The sequence below is a fragment of the Pongo pygmaeus genome, chromosome 7 (genome assembly GCF_028885625.2).
Source record: "Pongo pygmaeus isolate AG05252 chromosome 7, NHGRI_mPonPyg2-v2.0_pri, whole genome shotgun sequence".
NCBI classification, from domain to species: domain Eukaryota; kingdom Metazoa; phylum Chordata; class Mammalia; order Primates; family Hominidae; genus Pongo; species Pongo pygmaeus.
In genome coordinates, this window is record NC_072380.2 from 145320619 (window position 1) to 145337976 (window position 17358).

Consider the following 17358-nt stretch of genomic DNA (forward strand, 5'->3'; position numbering starts at 1 on the left):
CATGCCTGTGGTCTCAGCTACTTGGGAGGCTGAGGTGGGAGAACTGCTTTGAGCCCAGGAGGTCGAGGCTGTGGTGGGCCATGATTGCGCCACTGGACTCCAGCCTGGGAGACAGAGGGAGACCCTGTCTAAAAAATAAATAAATACATGAAATAAAACAAACAAATGACATAAGTAAATAAAAGGAAAGAACTTACCTGTTTTATTTGGTGAGAATTGCAAATATGTGACCATACCATAATATTAACAAGGAGAAAGCTCCTTTCCCCAAAGGATAATGCAGGCAGTGACCAGGTTTTGAGGTGCTTCTGAGAACACTATAATTCTAGCACACAGTAAGAGCTTAGAAAGTTCAGCTATCATTAGATACCAGGCATTGAATTTACATATTTACAAATCCTTTTAATTCATTTTTTTCCTGAATGACAACCCTAACTGAAAAATTAATGAAGGGGAAAAAACACTAGAGAATCATCACAACCTTTAGGCTTCAAGACTTCCTTTACTTAAGAATCACCGAGAAAACAGAGCCACATATTGTGAGCTTTAAGTCACAGTATTTTCTTTACTTATGAACCAGAGGACAACTACCAGTTGTCATTGGCACCCTTCCCATACCTCCTCAGGACTCACTCCCAGCCCCTGCCAAAAGTAGCCTAAATGTGGCATGTTTGTCTAAGAAATTTCTCTGCCCCCAGAAGCAACCCTTAGATAGTCATGGCTGGAGTTCAAGGACCATTCCTGGCTGTTCTAGATCGCATTCCAGGGTCCCTAGGAAGACTAAGCCTCAATTGCCCTCATGGTAACCTGCTTAATGACACATCCTTATAATCTACTTCTTTCCTGTCTTATTTCACTTACTTTCCCCGATTTTACTAAATTCTCCAATTTTTCTTGGAATCACCTCCTAAATCATGCATTCTCAGTAGGGATGCTATTGCATTCCAGGGGGCAAAATTGGTTCTGGGAGGATAGAGTGAAAAAATCTTACTCTTTTTATACTTTATATAGCAAGCCCATATAAACACACAGTTTACAAAGACATACACAGTGTATCAGTAGTATTAACATTTCATGGGTGGGGGCCATTGGGGAAAAAAGTCTCTAAAGACTCCTCAAAGGGGAGATAATGAAAACAAGATAGAGCAACTGTGTGATGAATAAACCACGTGCCCTGAGCTCCCTGCCTCAGTGTCGGCTTCTGGTGAAACACAAACCAAGACAGAATGCCAGCACTCATCCCCACACTCTGTTGGCCACAGTCCAGTCCTCCGTTGCTTCACTTAACCCTTTAAATGACCCGGAAGGCAGGGAAAATTAGGTCCACATTTCAGATGAGCAAACTGAGGCCACTAGAAGTAAAATGAGTTACAGAGACTAGAGAGCAAATCAGCAGAAGACTCAAGGTGAGAGCTTGGGTTTCCTGGTGGCTGGGCGGGTGTTCCCTGGGCTCTCAGCCACAGCTTAGAACTATCTAGAGTGCCTAGCCCATGGCACAGAGAAATAACACTACAAATAAATGTAAGTGGCTGTTAATAATAAAAATATATCAGGTCTCCATGAATGGAACAAACAATGGCGCTACCCCACAGGTGACTTTATAAACCAGCCAGTGGATAAAAACATTAGTTGTCATTAACATGGAGGTTTTGAATGCCCCAACTCAAGGCTGAGCTCAGTGGAGTCCAGAGACTATTTTATAGGACTCTTGGTAGAGAACTAGATGGGAGGCACGGGAAGGACAGAAAAAGGGGGATCTTAGCTCTGGGATGTCAGCAGAAAGAGAAGCCTTCCTTGGCAAGAGTCCATGTAGGGATGCCCTCAGCCCGACCTGCGTTTACTCCTCCTACTGTTCATTTATAAACAAACACCTCACCTCACGTGGATCAATAAGAAAATGTGGCACTGAGTGGTAACTCATTTTGCCCTTGAAAGAAAACATTCTGAACAAATATCCCTAGCTTTTCTGAGATAAAGTGAAAGACCCCATCAAGCAAAACTACACTTCGGACAGGATTGGACTTAGATCCTAAGGCAGCTGTGAATCCAGAGGAAACAAGACTCTTCTGATGGCACACTGCTGTTGGAGGCACGTGGGGAGGCCAGTGTGGCTGAATGGATGCCAGCCTTGCATGAAGACCTGGTTTGGGTCCTCCCCTTAGCAGCACCACCTTAGGCAAGTTTCAAACGGCCCTGGGCCTCCGTTACCTCTTCTCAAAGTTCCCTTCCAGCTCCAACAGCCTCTGATTTTTCTAAGCTGTCAAGTGCCTCTCTCTGTGCAGGGACCATAAATCCCATAAATTGCTGCAAAGTAACTGCTGATTAGTGTGATTGGACTTGCTGATTATTAAGTACTGCTGGTTTCATTTTTCAGACTGGCATTACCAGGGCTTCAGAGAAGCATCCATAGCTGATACCTGAGACAGCTAATATGGAGTGAGACGAAGCGGAAGCTGGGATTGGAGGGACAGGCAGAAGGAGAGAGATGAATAGTCTGATTGGGCTAAGTGATTTTCCATTAGGACACATGGCCTGGGCTAGATGAGTATATTCTCCTAGCCCAGGACTTTCAAGTCTTGTTGGATAAGATTTCACTCCATCTCTCCAAGGAGACACCATCAAGGTAGAAATAAACTTAAACTGCTGTAACGAGTTTACAAAGAACCTAAGGGGTCAAAGACAAAGAAGTTCTATGCATATTCTGCCTGCCTGCCTTTGGGTAGGACACCAGCTTAGGAGAACCAGGTTTGGTGATTTGCAAGCAGGCACCTGCTGTAGCTGTTTAAGCAGGTTACCCTGACATTGAACAGATGGTGGTGTTGCCCAAGAGGTGAAATTATAAACTGTGAAATGATGTAAAAGCATTAGTTATTACTAATATGCTGGTTTTAAAGGGCTCAACCCAACTGTTACACTCTTGCAGAGTGCAGATAATTTTACATGACTCTTAAAAAGGAGCGCATGGAGAGGAGAGGAGGTTCCCAGCCCTGAGGTCTGAATTCAGTATAGAGAGAAGCTCACCTCAGGGGGAAGCCAGCCACAGCCCACGTATGGGATACCCCATGAGCCAGCTGCTTAAGTTCTCACTCTTACTTAGTCATACACTACATGCAGGAAGCAGTTTTGCTCTTGAGCTGTAACCCAATTTGTTCCCTAGAGAAAACACTTCAAACAACTCTTCTATCACTTCTGTGGCAGAATGAAAAGTCCCATCCAACAAGGCTACAATGTGGATGGGATTTGATGTGCATCCTGTGACATCTGCAAAATCAGAGGGGGCCTCAAAACTTCACATTGACTTCAATTTTCTTATCTCCAAACCTATGACTCTCTTTGTCTTTCCAAAGGGTGATCACCTTGGGGAAGCTAACATCCCTATAGACACAGGTGCTGAGGTATACAGTTAATAGATGCCCAATAAAAGTAAGCAGTGATGATCAGGTGATGCAACATAAACAGAAATGTGGCAAATCTGCATGAGCAGATGCTTGAACCCAATATAGACAAGGTACTAATTGTGGGGCCCACCTGATCCTTCTACAGCTTTAGGAAAATACTACCTCAAGATGCTGCCACTCACACTCTCACACATTGTGACTCTTACACCAATTATATGCAGCAGGTATTGCAATGCCCATTTTGCAGACTGTATGGTAAGTGAAGTGTCCAAATCACATAGTTAATGCTGCTCTACTGAAAGCTCACCCAATGTACTCTGACAAACCCAGAGCTGTCTTGGGCTACCCAAAACCAGAATGACAGGGCAATGCATCCATAAACGGTTTTTATTCAGTCCACATTTGAAGATCTTTTCCTTGCTTCCCTTGACACTGTCCCACTTGTTAAAAGATGAAACAAATCTTGTTTGCATTCTGTGAAGACCTCCAGACCCAGACCAAAGAGAAAAAAGGAGCAGGGACCCTGATCGGTAGAAAAATACCATCCATAGGATCACGCTTGATTTATGAAACTTTTAAACATTTATGAAATTTTAAGAAATGAATACAAACTTGAAAGCAGGAGCTTCCAAATAATGCAAGAATAATTTAGCATTAAATTGAGGAAAATTTGCATTCTGCTCTCCAAGCAGGAGAGGGATACCAGGCATCACTTGGACAAACAGTAGTACCTTCGTCTCATCCCTGGCTGCTTAAACCTCCCTTGAAGAAGTCTCCATTGATACAACACAGGAAGGTCAGTGATGTTTCCTTTTCCTGCTCTCCTGAGGTTCCTCATTTGCGTTCTACTACTGCATTTGCTAGACTCTTTAAATTTAGTCATTTCCAGTCTCTCTCTCCATACAGAAAGAACTATGGCTCATCTCCCTCAACAGCCTGGCACAAGGTTTGGCAACAGGGTCTATATGCAGAATCCATGAATCTAAGAAAACCCATTCAGCTCAGCCAACAGTTCTCAGCCTGGCTTCATGTTGGAATCACCTAAGAGCAGTGCCTGTCATCTGGACTCACGTGTATGCTTTGTGTGTTTGTGTGTGTTGAGTCTTCTTCTTTTTAAACTATTTGTAACTTTTTATTTCTAAAAGATGTTTTTAAGTTAAAGGAATAATATAACATACATATATATTCTCTTTACCTGGTTTCACCAATTGTTAACATGTTTGCGACATTTTCTTTTTCTCTTTCTCATTCTGGGTGTGTGTATTGTGCGTGTGCATACACACATGCACTCATATTGTCTGTATGTGTGCTGAACCATTTGAAAGTAAGTTGCAAACATCATGACTTGTCACCAGGAACTATTGCACCATGCATCTCTTCAAAATATAGAACATCCACTTACATAACCACAATGAAATGATCAGACTCAATAAATGAAATTTTGATACAATAATGTTATCTACTGTGGAGGCCATGTTCAACTTTTCTTAATTATCCTTATATAATATCCCCTGTTATTTATTTTTTTCAACTGGAACCAATCAAGAATCAAGCACTGCATTTGGCTGTTATGTCTCTTTAGCCTCCATTAACTGAAACAGTTCCCCTCATCTTCTTTTGTTTATTTGTTTGTTTGTCCATGACACAAAGCCTTTGGAAGAGACCATTCCAGATATCCAGCAGGATGCCCCACAGTTTGAATTTGTCTATTATTTCTTTATGATTAGGTTCAGGTCATTGTAGGCACCATTGCAGGTATGTTGTACATTTCCACTGAATTACGTCAGAAGGATGGGTTAGTTTGTCTCATTATACACAAGTTTGATAACTTTTGTTCAGGTGGAGTCTGCCAGATTTCTCTCTTATGGTACCTTTTTGCTTGGGTGATCCACATGCATGTCAAGGTTTGCCTACTCAAGATGTGGTCAGCAGAGTCACAGCGTTGGATTCCCCTGGGAATTTGTCAGAAATGCAGCTAGCTATCAAGTTCCTGACCCAGGAGGGAAGAGTTCTGGTCTCTCTGTTACTTTTCTATTGAGTACCCCACGATATGGGGAAGGAAGCACCACACAGGAGTGAGGATTCAGGTGTGACCCCAGCTGTGCCACTTCAGTAGCTTTAAGAGCCTGGGCAGATCTCCTAACTTCTCTTATTCATTTGTAAAAGAGAGCCACTGCTCACCCTCCAAGTCAATACGGATGGCCTGAGATGACTGCCAAGGGGAGTGTGCATGGATTTCATGAGGGTTGCAAGAAGGCAGCAGATTAGATATGATCAAGAAGAGGAGCAAAAGAGAGAAAGTATTTACTAAATGCTGATAATGACATGTCTAGGTGTTTTATATCCATCATCTCAATTAAATTTCACAACAACGCAGAATAATGAAATGACTTCTATGCCTTACCATATACAAAAATCAACTCAAGATGGATTAAAAAGTTAAAAGTAAGATCTCAAACTATAAAAATCCTTGAAGAGAATAGAGGAAACACCTTAGCAACCTAGTCTAGGCAAATATGTTATGCCCGTGACCTCAAAAGCACAGGCAACAAAACAAAAAATAGGCAAATGGGACTATTTTAAACTAAAAAGCTTCTATGTAGCAAGTGAAACAATCAACAGAGTGAAGAGACAACCCCTTAAATGGGAGAAAAAATTGAAAACTATTCATCGACAAGGGACTAATATCTAGAATATACAGGAAACTCAGCAGTTAAAAAACAAATAATCCCATTACAAAGTGGGCAAAGGATAAGAATAGATATTTCTTAAAAGAAGACATATATATGGTCAAAAGATATATAAAAAGATGTTCAATATCACTAATTATCAGGAAAATGGAAATCAAAACCACAATGAGATATCATCTTACCCCAATTAGAATGGTCATTTTTAAAAAGGCAAAAAATAACAGATGCTGATGGGGATTCCAAGAAAAGGAATTCTTACATACTTTTGGTGGGAATGTAAATTAGTACAGCCACTATGGAAAGCAATATGGAGATTTCTCAAAAAACTAAAAATAGAACTATCATACCATCCAGCAATCCCACTACTGGGTATTTATCCAAAGGAAAAGAAATCAATGTATCGAAGAAATACCTGCACTCTCATGTATATTGCAGCAGTATTCCCAATAATAAAGGAATCAACCAAAGGATCTATCAATGGATGCACAGATAAAGAAAATATGGTATATGTACACAATGGAATACTAGTCAGCCATGAGAAAATGAAATCATGTCATTTGCAGCAACTTGGATGGAACTGGAAGTCATTATGTTAAATTAAATAACCCACACACATAAAGACAAATATCATGTGTTCTTACCCATATGTGGGAGCTAAAAATGTTAATCTCATGGAGTAGAGAATAAAATGATAGATACCAGAGGCTTGGAAGGATGAGTGTGCAGGAGTAGGGGTATAAAGAGAGGCTAGTTAATGGGTACAAACATACAGTCAGAGGGAATAAGTTCTAATGTTTAATATCAGAGAAGGGTGACCATAGTTAACAACAATGTATTGTATAATTCAAAACAGCTAAGAGAGAGGACTTGAAATGTTCCCAACACATAGAAATGATAAATACTCCAGGTGACAGATGCCCCAAACACCTTGACTTGATTGTTACACAGTCTACGCATGCAATGAAATAGCACATGTACCTCATAAATATGTACATATATTATCCATCAATTTAAAAAATTTTACAACAGCCTTGGGATGTAGGCATTATTATCTTAATATTAGAAATAAAGAAATGGAAATTCAGGAAGGTTGAGCAAATTATTCCAGGTTACACAGAAGAAATAGCAGAGTTAAATTCAACCAATGTTTGACTCCAAAGATCATGCTCTTACTGCTGAATAAAGAATGACAACTTATCAAAATCCTTGCTTCTCAAAATGAGAAGGAGATTGGCAATACTGAGGAAAGAAAGGCAAAGAGAGATTAGTGGGACGAAAAAAGGTGAGGATTGATTGAGAATGGTTAAGAAAACCAACATCAAGTGGTAGATGAGAAAGAATAAAATACATGGGAGCTGAAAAGGAGAATGAGCTAAATAGAGTCAGGGAAATGGAAGTGCCAAGATAGTTGAAATCAGCATTGTCTAGAGAAAAACTGATGTTACTTCAGTAATGAATTGCAGTTTATAGGCATGGCTAAGATACTGCTGGAGGGATTCATTCTACTGTGGCTGGGACGTTGACCAGATGACCAAATTCTGAGATTTCTGCTAATATTAACAAGGTTGTCATTAGAGTATATGTTCCATTAGGCATAGATTGTTTTGTTTCCTTTTGTTTTGTTTGTTTATTTCTATATCCCTAATATCTAGAAGAGTTCCTGGTACAGAGAAGGCATTAAAAATATCTATTAACTGATTAACGTTAACAACACAAATATCTAATACTGAATGCTTCTTCCACGTAAAGTGCTCTTAGCTTCACAAGAGCCTATAACTTACTGACAACACTTCTCAGATGAAGAAACTGAAGCCCAAAGATACAGCAACTTGCCCAAGACCATACCAGCTATAAGAAGCAAGCAAGTTTGGTGGCCCAAATTTCTCGTACCTCCAAATTGGGAAGACTCTGCATTACTGACAACATTAAGTGGGCATTCAGTGTCTCCCCCATCCTGAAGACAATAGATCTTCTTGTCAACATGCTAAGTCCACTAGGCAGGCCCTTTATGTTTCAGAGCAGCTGCTGGCTCCATGTGTCTCACTACCCAGTCTTGCCTGCCAGATGTCCCTGGAGCAAGCATACCTCAGAATGCAATCAGTGGGTATTTCTTGTGATCATTTTCCCTTGGTTTGTCACCAGGAGAGTGATTGATCACAGCTGGCTGTGGCAAGATGGTCAGGGCAGCAGGATGCCTATCCAGTGCCAAATGAGATGAATGCCAAGATGAAGCCAGCATCTTTTCACTAACAGGCAAGGAAAGGGGAATCCCTGGACAGCCTCAGGACAGTCACAGTGTCAGGTATGTATGACTTTTAAGGAGATCCCTATTCAGAATTAACTAATGTATACTGAGTGCCTAGTGTTGGGCTAACTGCATTCATATACACTATTCTTTGAGCCTAAAAACCACCCTGTGATAGGGTAGTGTAATCATCGTCAACTTATAGGTCATCCCCAACTTGACTCCTGCAGTCACAGAGACATAAAGCAGTCCAGATGTGAACTCCAAGTCTAGCATGTTTTTCATAAAATCAGAATCTCTTTCAGCCATAAGGTTAAAAAAAACCAGAGAAGTGATCACCCTCACTCAAGTTAAAGCATGGTCTCCAATCTTGTTTTCTCTCCCCATAGTCCAGTTTTGGACTTCTAAGAACTATTCTTATAATTAAAGTCCTGTAATGCTGGCTTTGACTACTTACTATTACTGTGATAGTAGTAAAGCTATTGCAGCAAAGTCTTGATTAACCAGAACCCTTAGAGAATTCTTGCATGCATCCATTCAGCAAATGCTTACTTAGTACCTACCATGCACTTTGCAGCCTGCTGGGGAGTGGTAAGGTTACAGGAGAATAAGCAGCTCCCACTCTCAAGTAGCTCTCAGCTCAACAGGGCAGACAAGCAGAGATCAATCAAACGCAAGGTACAAAATTCTATTCCTGGGGAAGCTGGGCCAAGGTGAAGGGGAGTCACCAAGTGAAAGTAGGGGACGGGCATTTGATATGGTTTGTCTCTGTGTCCCCATCCAAAACTCATCTCAAATTGTAATCCCCACATGTTTCCGGAGTGGCCTGGTGGTAGGTGACTGAATCATGGGGGTGGATTTCCCCCTTGCTCTTCTCATGATAGAATTCTCACAAGATCCAGTTGTTTGATAAGTGTGTGACTCTTCCCCTTCACTCTTGCTCTCTCTCCTGGCACCACGTAAGACATTCCTGCTTCCCCTTCTGCCACGATTGTAGGTTTCCTGAGACTTCCCCAGCCATGCAAAACTGTGAGTCAATTAAACCTCTTTCCTTTATAAATTACCCAGTCTCAGGTATTTCTTTATAGCAGTGTGAAAATGGACTAATACAGGAAATTGGTACCTGGAGTTTGGGGCACTCCTATAAAGATACTTGAAAATATGGAAGAGACTTTGGAACTGGGTAATGGGCAGAGGTTGGGACAGTCTAGAGGGCTCAGAAGAAGATCAGAAATTGTGGGAAGGTTTGGAACTTCCCAGTGACTTACTGAGTGGTTTTGACCAAAATGCTGACAGTGATATGGACAATGAAGTCCAGGCTGAGGTGGTCTCAGATGAAGATGAAGAACTTATTGGGAACTGGGGTAAAGGACACTCATGGTATGCTTTATCAGAGACTGGTAGCATTTTGGACCTGCCCTAGAGATCTGTGGAACTTTGAACTTCAGAGGATAATTTAGGGTATCTGGTGGAAGAAATTTCTAAGCCGCAAAGCATTCAAGAGTTAACCTGGCTTATTCTGAAAACATTCTGTTATGTGCATTCACAAAGGGATGGTCTGAAATTGGAACTGATATTTATAAGGAAAGCAGAGCATAAGGATTTAGAAAACTTATAGCCTGACCATGTGGTAGAAAAGAAAAACCCATTTTCTGTGGAGGAATTCAAGCCAGCTGCAGAAATATGCATAAGTAATGAGGAGTTGAAAGTTAATAGCCAAGACAACAGGGAAAATGTCTCCAGGGCATGTCAGAGAATTTTGTGGCAGCCCCTCCCATCACAGGCCCAGAGGCTTAGGGGGGAAAAATGGTTTCCTGGGCCAGGCCCAGGGCCCCACTGCTCTGTGAAGCTGCTGGACTTGGTGCCCTGTGTCCCAGCTGCTCCAGTTCCAGCCATGGCTAAAAGGGAACAAGGTACAGCTCAGCCCATTGCTTCAGAGTGTGCAAGCACTGAGCCTTGGTGGCTTCTGTGTGGTGTTGGGCCTGTGGGTGCACAGAAGACAAGAGTTAAGCTTTGGGAACCTCCACCTAGATTTCAGAGGAGGTATGGAAACACCTGGATGTCCAGGAAGGAGTCTGCTTCAGGAGTGGAGCTCTCATAGAGAACCTCTGTGAGGGCAGTGCAAGAGGAAATGTGAGGTTGGAACTCCCACACAGAATCCCCAATGGGACACTGTGTAGTTGGGCTGTGAGAAGAGGGCCACCGTCCTCCAGACCCCAGAATGGTAGATCCACAGACAGCTTGCACTGTGTGCCTGGAAAAGCCACAGGTACTCAATGCCAGCCCATGGAAACAGTCACAGGAGTTGAACCCTGTAGAGTCGCAAGGGTGGAGCTGCCCAAGGCCATGGAAGCCCAAGCCTTGCATTAGGGTGGCCTGGATGTGAGACATGGAATCAAAGGACATTATTTTGGAGCTTTTTTAATGCATGCCCTGCTGGGTTGCAGACTTGCATGGGGCCTGTGGCCCATTTGTTTTGGCCAATTTCTCCCATTTGCAATGGAAACATTTACCCAATGCCTATACTCCCATTGTATCTTGGAAGTAACAAACTTGTTTTTTTATTTTACAGGTTCATTGGCGGAAGCAACTTGCTTATCTCAGATGAGACTTTGGACTTAGACTTTTGAGTTAATGCTGGAATGAGTTAAGACCTTAGGGCACTGTTGGGAAGGCATGATTGGTTTTGAAATATGAAAAGGACATGAGATTTGGGAGGAAGCAGGGGCAGAATGATATGTTTTCGCTCTGTGTCCCCACCCAACTCTCATCTCAAATTGTAATACCCACATATTGTGGGAGTGGCCTGGTGGGATGTGACTGAATCATGTGGGCGTATTTTCCCCTTGCTCTTCTCCTGATAGAAGTTTCAGGAGATCTGCTTGTTTGATAAGTGTTTGGCTCTTCCCCTTTGTTCTCTTTCTCCTGCCACCATGTAAGATGTGCCTGGCTTCCTCTTCCCCTTTGCCTTCCTCCATGATTGTAAGTTTCCTGAGACCACCCCCTCCCACCTCCGCCAGCCACACAGAACTGTGAATCAATTAAACTTAGTTCCTTCATATATTAGCCAGTCTCAGGTATTTCTTTATAGCACTGTGAAGACAGACTAATACAGCATTTGAGGCAAAAGAAGCAAGGTAAGGGTTTGATTGATTTCCATATTTCCTGTATTCTACCTTTAAGAAGGAGAAAAAAAATAATCTCATCTCATGGACCTGGTTCATTTTAATTTAAAAAAAAAAAAAGCATCCACTAGATTGTAGGCCCATGGTAAGCCCAATTTCCTGGGCCCGTTGTGCCATTAGCCACAGCCCAGAACAAGATAATGGATGCTTGAAAACATAAATTTCAATGCAAAATCCTGAATCATCAAGGAAAGGTTCAATTATGTTCACTTGATTGGACTGTCTCCTAAGCTGCAGGGAGAATGTACTGTGCATGTGCTAAGTAAGTATGCTTCAATATTAGGAGCTCAATGGGAATTCAACACAGGTTTTCCTGTGTAGCTCCCAATTTATCAGAATCCGCAATCCCACCACCACCCCAGTTCATCCTCAATTTTCCTAACACTGTGGCTTCCTGAGTTCCGACCAGCCCCCAACTTGATTCTAAACTCTCATTTCCAGCAATTTGCCAACTGAGAGCTAGCAAGGGGAGGCCAAGGAATTACTCACGGCCCTGCATTAACAATGGGTAAAGGGGCATCCAGTGATGCTCAGCAAAATACCCAGGGTCCCACAATTGTTGGAAGAGGATCAGAACTGGAATCTTGGCTCAGAAACAGAGTGAACCCACCGCATTCAAATGTGAGCTCCAGGAACCTTAGCTGTGTGATCGTGGACAAGCGATTTTCTCTCTTGAGGTTTTCATATCTTTATATAAGGGAGACAATAATTTCCATCTAATAGTACTGTGTGAGAATTAAATAAAATTAGTACATTTGCATATTTGCATATATATGCATTTGCATATATAGTTCCTAGCCAGGTAACTGACTTTCCTCTCACAAAGTATTAAATTTTCCTGGATCCTTTTTGGGAAATAGGCTCCAGGTTTTGGCATTATCAAATCTGCTTCCAGGTGATGGAATAATTCTAGAAAAAAATAAAATTGAGGCTCAGTCAGTAACAGCTTTAGCTATTCCCTTCCCCAGACTGGACAAGGCAGGGCTGGAGGTGCTGGCTGGGAAAGGTGGGAAGAGAAGAAAGAGGGAGCCCATATGCTTCCATAGGACCCCGAGGTTTTTCAGTCAGTAGGTACTGAACGCCAGGTACATATGAAAGGACACGTGAATCCTTGTATGACTGTGTGCACTCAACGAACTTCTTGTGCCTTTTTTAACCATCACATATTTCAGTATTCACTTCAATTTAACTAAACATATTGCTAGAGACAGAGAGATGAATGTATTTTAATGCTTTTTTTTTCTGCCACCTAAAAAGAGCGAAATGAAAGAGCAACAATTGTTAAGCCGTCTCTCCAACCAGACCCCGACCAACACCTGCAAATAGAGACACACACACACACACACAGACACACTCATACAGACACCAACATCCACGTTTCTGGGAAAATGCCCCACTCCCACCCCACCCTTCCTGCTGGTTCGTTAGTTTCCGGGAAGGCACCCTCTCCCGGCTTGGTAACCTCCTTGAAGAAACCTGTTGCTAAGTCTGAGGTCCTGTGTGGACGCCCCCACCTGGTGGCCGAAACTGGAAAAACGTTTCCAACCAAGGAAAACTGGCAGGTAGTGTAACCAACTCCAAGGCTCCTGAGCCCTTCCGACCACATCAGTCACGGGTGAATTGGAGGAGAATAGAGAGGAAAATCCACTGCTAAACGCTTGGGGGATGGAGGGGGGAGGGGGGGTGTTGCCAAGGTCATAGGCAATTCCCTGCCAAAACCCTGGTACAGTACAGCTTCCTAGAAGCAGCCATCAGGACGACTAAACCAGAGCCAGGAGGCAGAGCTTGATGGCTGGACGTGCCCTGCCAGCTCCGAGATGGGTGCTGACAGCACAGATTTCCAATCTTGAATGAGGAGCACCCCCACCATCCTCTCCCCCCTCCCAAATACGGGTGGATTTTCCATCCCCAGTGGCAGGTGCAGAGGGAGATCCTTCTTCCTTCTGGCCATGCATTTACATCCGGACTAGCAAGGAGATTCTTTCTAGGAGAACAGTGCCTGGGCGCAAACCTCCAGGCCAAGCCCCTCACATTCCCGGTGCCCTAGCCCAGCCAAAGCAGGAGAAGCGGCAGCGACTGAGGCTGAGGGAATATCAGATCCCAAATCAAGCAGATGTTTCAGCCAAAAGAGTCCCCGGCCCCCTCACCTCCTGGCTCTGTGAAGCCCCAGCCCCTCAGTCTAGGCTTAGACACACACATTCCCATTCACTTCCCTAAAAGGAATCCTAGGACATGCATTTTGGCCAGTCCCAGCTCCCAGTCAGAGCAGCACCAGGTTCTTCTCTGTACCAGTACCCAGAGATCAGAAGGGTGGCACAACCAAGCAAGAGACAGACACACACACACACACACACACACACACACACACACACACACACACACACACTCCCCACTATGGGCGGTGCGCACCCCTCCCATCCCCAACTAAACTCAGCGGCGATCCCAACAGAAGGGATCCACCCGAAACAGAAATACAGCGCTCATGGGAGGACCCACTTTATCCTCTTCAACCCTCACATTAATTGGAAAAACCCACATAATTCTTTTAAGCTTCCAAACCAACACCCCGAGAAGATGTCATAAATGCGCACCCGCGCGCGCACACATCCGCCCAAATCAGCAGGGGAACCACGCTTCGTTTTTTAAGCCCCCGGTGTGGAACACCCTGAGAGCGGCACACACACACACACACACACACACACACACACACACACCCACCCAGGGAAACGCGCGCTAAGGACGGGCTGGTCTCCAGTTCAGCGGGAAAGCATCCATGGGTCTTAAAGCCCCAGAGACTTCCCAGCTCCAGCCCCGACCCCAAGCCCCCACGCGCGCCGCCGCCGAGGGCGTCCGGAGCGGCCGGGTACTCACACCAGTGCGTGGTAAAGCAGCGCCCAGCCCCGCGGTCTCTCCAGGGCGTCGTAGATCAAAGTTTGGATGCGCCGGTACTTGGCGTTGTTCCTCTTGACTGGGCGGCTCAGCGGGGTCTTGGCCAGGAGCCCAATGCCCTGCGGGGTCCTCCGCTGCCCCTCGTCGCGGCCGCCGCCCTCCAGCAGCAGGGTCCCGTCTTTGTCGGCTCCGGCCCCGAGCGCCAAGGTGACTTGCTCCACGTCGCCGGGCGCCAGCCCTACTTTCCGCTCCTCGTCGCCGGCCGCCGCCGCGTCCCCCCCGGCTGGGTTAGCGGCCCCGCCGCCTCCGCCGCCCCCGTCGCCGCCGCCGCCAGCCGCCCCCGCCGCCCTGCGCGCCTTGAGCCCCATCTGCCTCGCCCCCGCCGGCCGCTTCGCCTTCTCCGATGCTGCTCTGGGAAGAAGGGGCGCTCGGGGTGCGTGAACGAGGCGGCGGCGGCGGCTGCAAGCCCGGGAACTCCAATGCCATGATCCGCGCGCCCCTCCCCACCCACCCCCCCAAAAGCAGGCAAAGGCGGGCCCCCTGGGGGGCAGGGGAGGCCGGGCAGGGGGTCAGGGGGTCACATCCCGCGCGGGTCAGCCGCAGGACCCCGAGGGTCGCGGGCCGGGGGCTGCGGAGAAGCTGGGAGGGAGCGCGAGGCTGGCGCGGAGGCGCTAGGGCGCGCGGCGGCGGGAGCCTGAAACCCGCGCTCCGGGGCGGCGGCGGCGGCGGCGGCACCCAGGCCGGCGAGCCCGAGACAGCATCGCAGTTTATTTACAAGCCCGGTGCCAGCCGCCCTCCCGCCCGCCAGCCACACGCGCCGCCGCCGCCGCCTCCTCCCTCCTCCGCGCTCCCACCCGCGCCCCTCCCCGCCCGCTCCAGCCTCAGCCTGGCAGCAGCAGCAGCAGCAGCGAACGCGCCGCGGGCCGAGCGCACGCCGCGTCCCTCCCTCCCTCCTTCACCGGGGTGGGGCCCCATTGTCCCGCCCCGTCGCGGCGGGAGGCCTGGGCGGCGGCGCCCCGCCTCTTCCCGCCGACCCCCACCGCTGATTGTCTGGGGACCCCGGATCGCCTGGGCTACCGCCGCCCCCGTTCCAGCCAGGCAGTGCGCTAGGCGGCTGCAGAGCCCGGCTCCTGGAGCTCCCGTGGGCGTTGGGGCTTCCCCTGGATGGGGCGTGACTGGGGGCAGTTGGGGGAAGAAGAGGAGGGGAGGAGGGACTGGGGGGTTGTCGCCCACCAAACATTGGCTCTGTGGTTGCAGCTTTATGAATTTCCCTCACCCCCTACCCCTGCTCCTCTGCTTCAGAGGTAAAATCCAAGTTGTTGGGTTGGTCAAGGCCGGGCGCACCGCGAACGCACCCGCTCTGTGGTATCGAAGCTCGTGACTCCCTCTTCCCTCTTCCCTCTAGTTCGTGGTTCATGGGGGATGCCGCGGCCCTCTCCTCCCCCAGTCTTTGAATAGCACCTTCACCTGTCTGGGTGGGCAAAGGACTGAAGAAATGCAGTCAGAATCTTTGATTCCTGCTTTGCTCCCAACTTGCACCCAAGCCAGTCATTCCCTCTCTGGTCCAAATTTCAATTCAATCAACCAATCTGTAACCCTTCATGAGCTTCCCTGGTGAAGGGTAGTGATCTCTGTCCTGAAGATATGAGGTCTCTGCACTCCTAAGACCTCCGTCCTAGCCAGTGGAAGACAATGAAAAGACAAATTTTAACAGTAGAATTTCCAATATTGGTAAATAGTATGTGGTAACAAAATAGAGTGCTGCGCTGTAGTGACTGGGGGAGTCTCTCTAAACTGGCTGGTCGTGGAAGGCCTTATTGTGGAGGTGATGCTTCGAGGTTAGACCCTAATGACAAGCTGGGAGCAACTACGTAAATGTCCGAGAGCCCTCCAAACAGCAGAACAGCAGGTGTGGAGGGGAAGGGTGGCTTGAGCTTAATGAGAGTAGAGGAAAGTGAGGCCACAGGCAAAGGCTAGATCTTGTAAGACACTAACAAAGGACAGGAGCATCCTGCACTTCTTCCATGACCACCGCCATCGGGGAAGCCTCCATTCCTGCTGCCCCGTGGCACCTGTGGCCTCCTTTCCTTCCCACTCTCTCACCTCATGTCTGTCAGCTGGGGTGAGAGATACGGGGTGAGGGGAGACCCTGTGAACAAGGCCGAGGATCTATCCCTAGTGTATAAGAAAAGAGGAATCAGATCTGCAAGAACACCAGCTCTGGATTTGCCTGGAGTAGTTGGCCAAGGAGAGCATAGGAGGCAGGGAAGGGAAGAAGAAAGGGAAGGGAGTAGGAATGTATGGGCTTGGGCAGGGGAAGGGTCAGAGAACCACCACCCTATAGAATGACTATCAAAGGGAAGAACCTCAAAAGAGGTCTCCAAATCAAGAAGGGAGGAGTTTCCAGAGGAAGTTAAACTGTAAGACTGAAATCATTAAAACAGTGTGGGATCGGTACAAAAATAAACTCTCAGTGCAACAGAATTTTGTCCAGAAACAGACTCTAGTATGGGAACTTAATATTAAACGGGAAGAGTTCATGACAAGAACCCCAAGGGAAAAGGCTGTTCACTGGTTGATGGGTTTTGTGAGGAATTATAGGAAATAGCACATGGAAACGTGGCAGTGTCCAGTAGGACCCCTGTACGTCCATGAATAGATTAATGCTCAGCAGTGAATTGGAGGAAGTAACCAGTCCAGCAGGCTCTGGAGAGGAGAAAAACCCCAAGGAAAGGGAATTGCTTGGATTAGAATATCTCCAAATGGGAGCTGGGCACTGCAAAGCCTCCTCCTGCCCACGTGTTAGCCCTGCCATGCCCAACACACCAAACTCACATGTATTCTTCCTGTCCTACTCCCATCCCAACTAACCAGGAAACAATCTTCCCCTTTATCTCTGAGCACCTTTTCCAAAGTTGCTGTTCTCCCTCAGTCTCTTCCTGTTTTGTTCA

General features: G+C 46.4%; 1 protein-coding gene across 1 annotated transcript in view; it reads right to left on the reverse strand.

The window, feature by feature from the left end:
• KCNQ3 (potassium voltage-gated channel subfamily Q member 3) overlaps positions 1-15343 on the reverse strand; it is a 364542-nt gene extending 349199 nt beyond the window's left edge. The window contains exon 1 of the mRNA XM_054498084.2: positions 14390-15343. Within this exon, the coding sequence (XP_054354059.1) occupies positions 14390-14775 (386 nt within the window). The 5' untranslated portion in view covers positions 14776-15343. The remainder of the gene's footprint in view (positions 1-14389) is intronic.
• Between the last annotated feature and the right edge of the window lie 2015 nt (positions 15344-17358).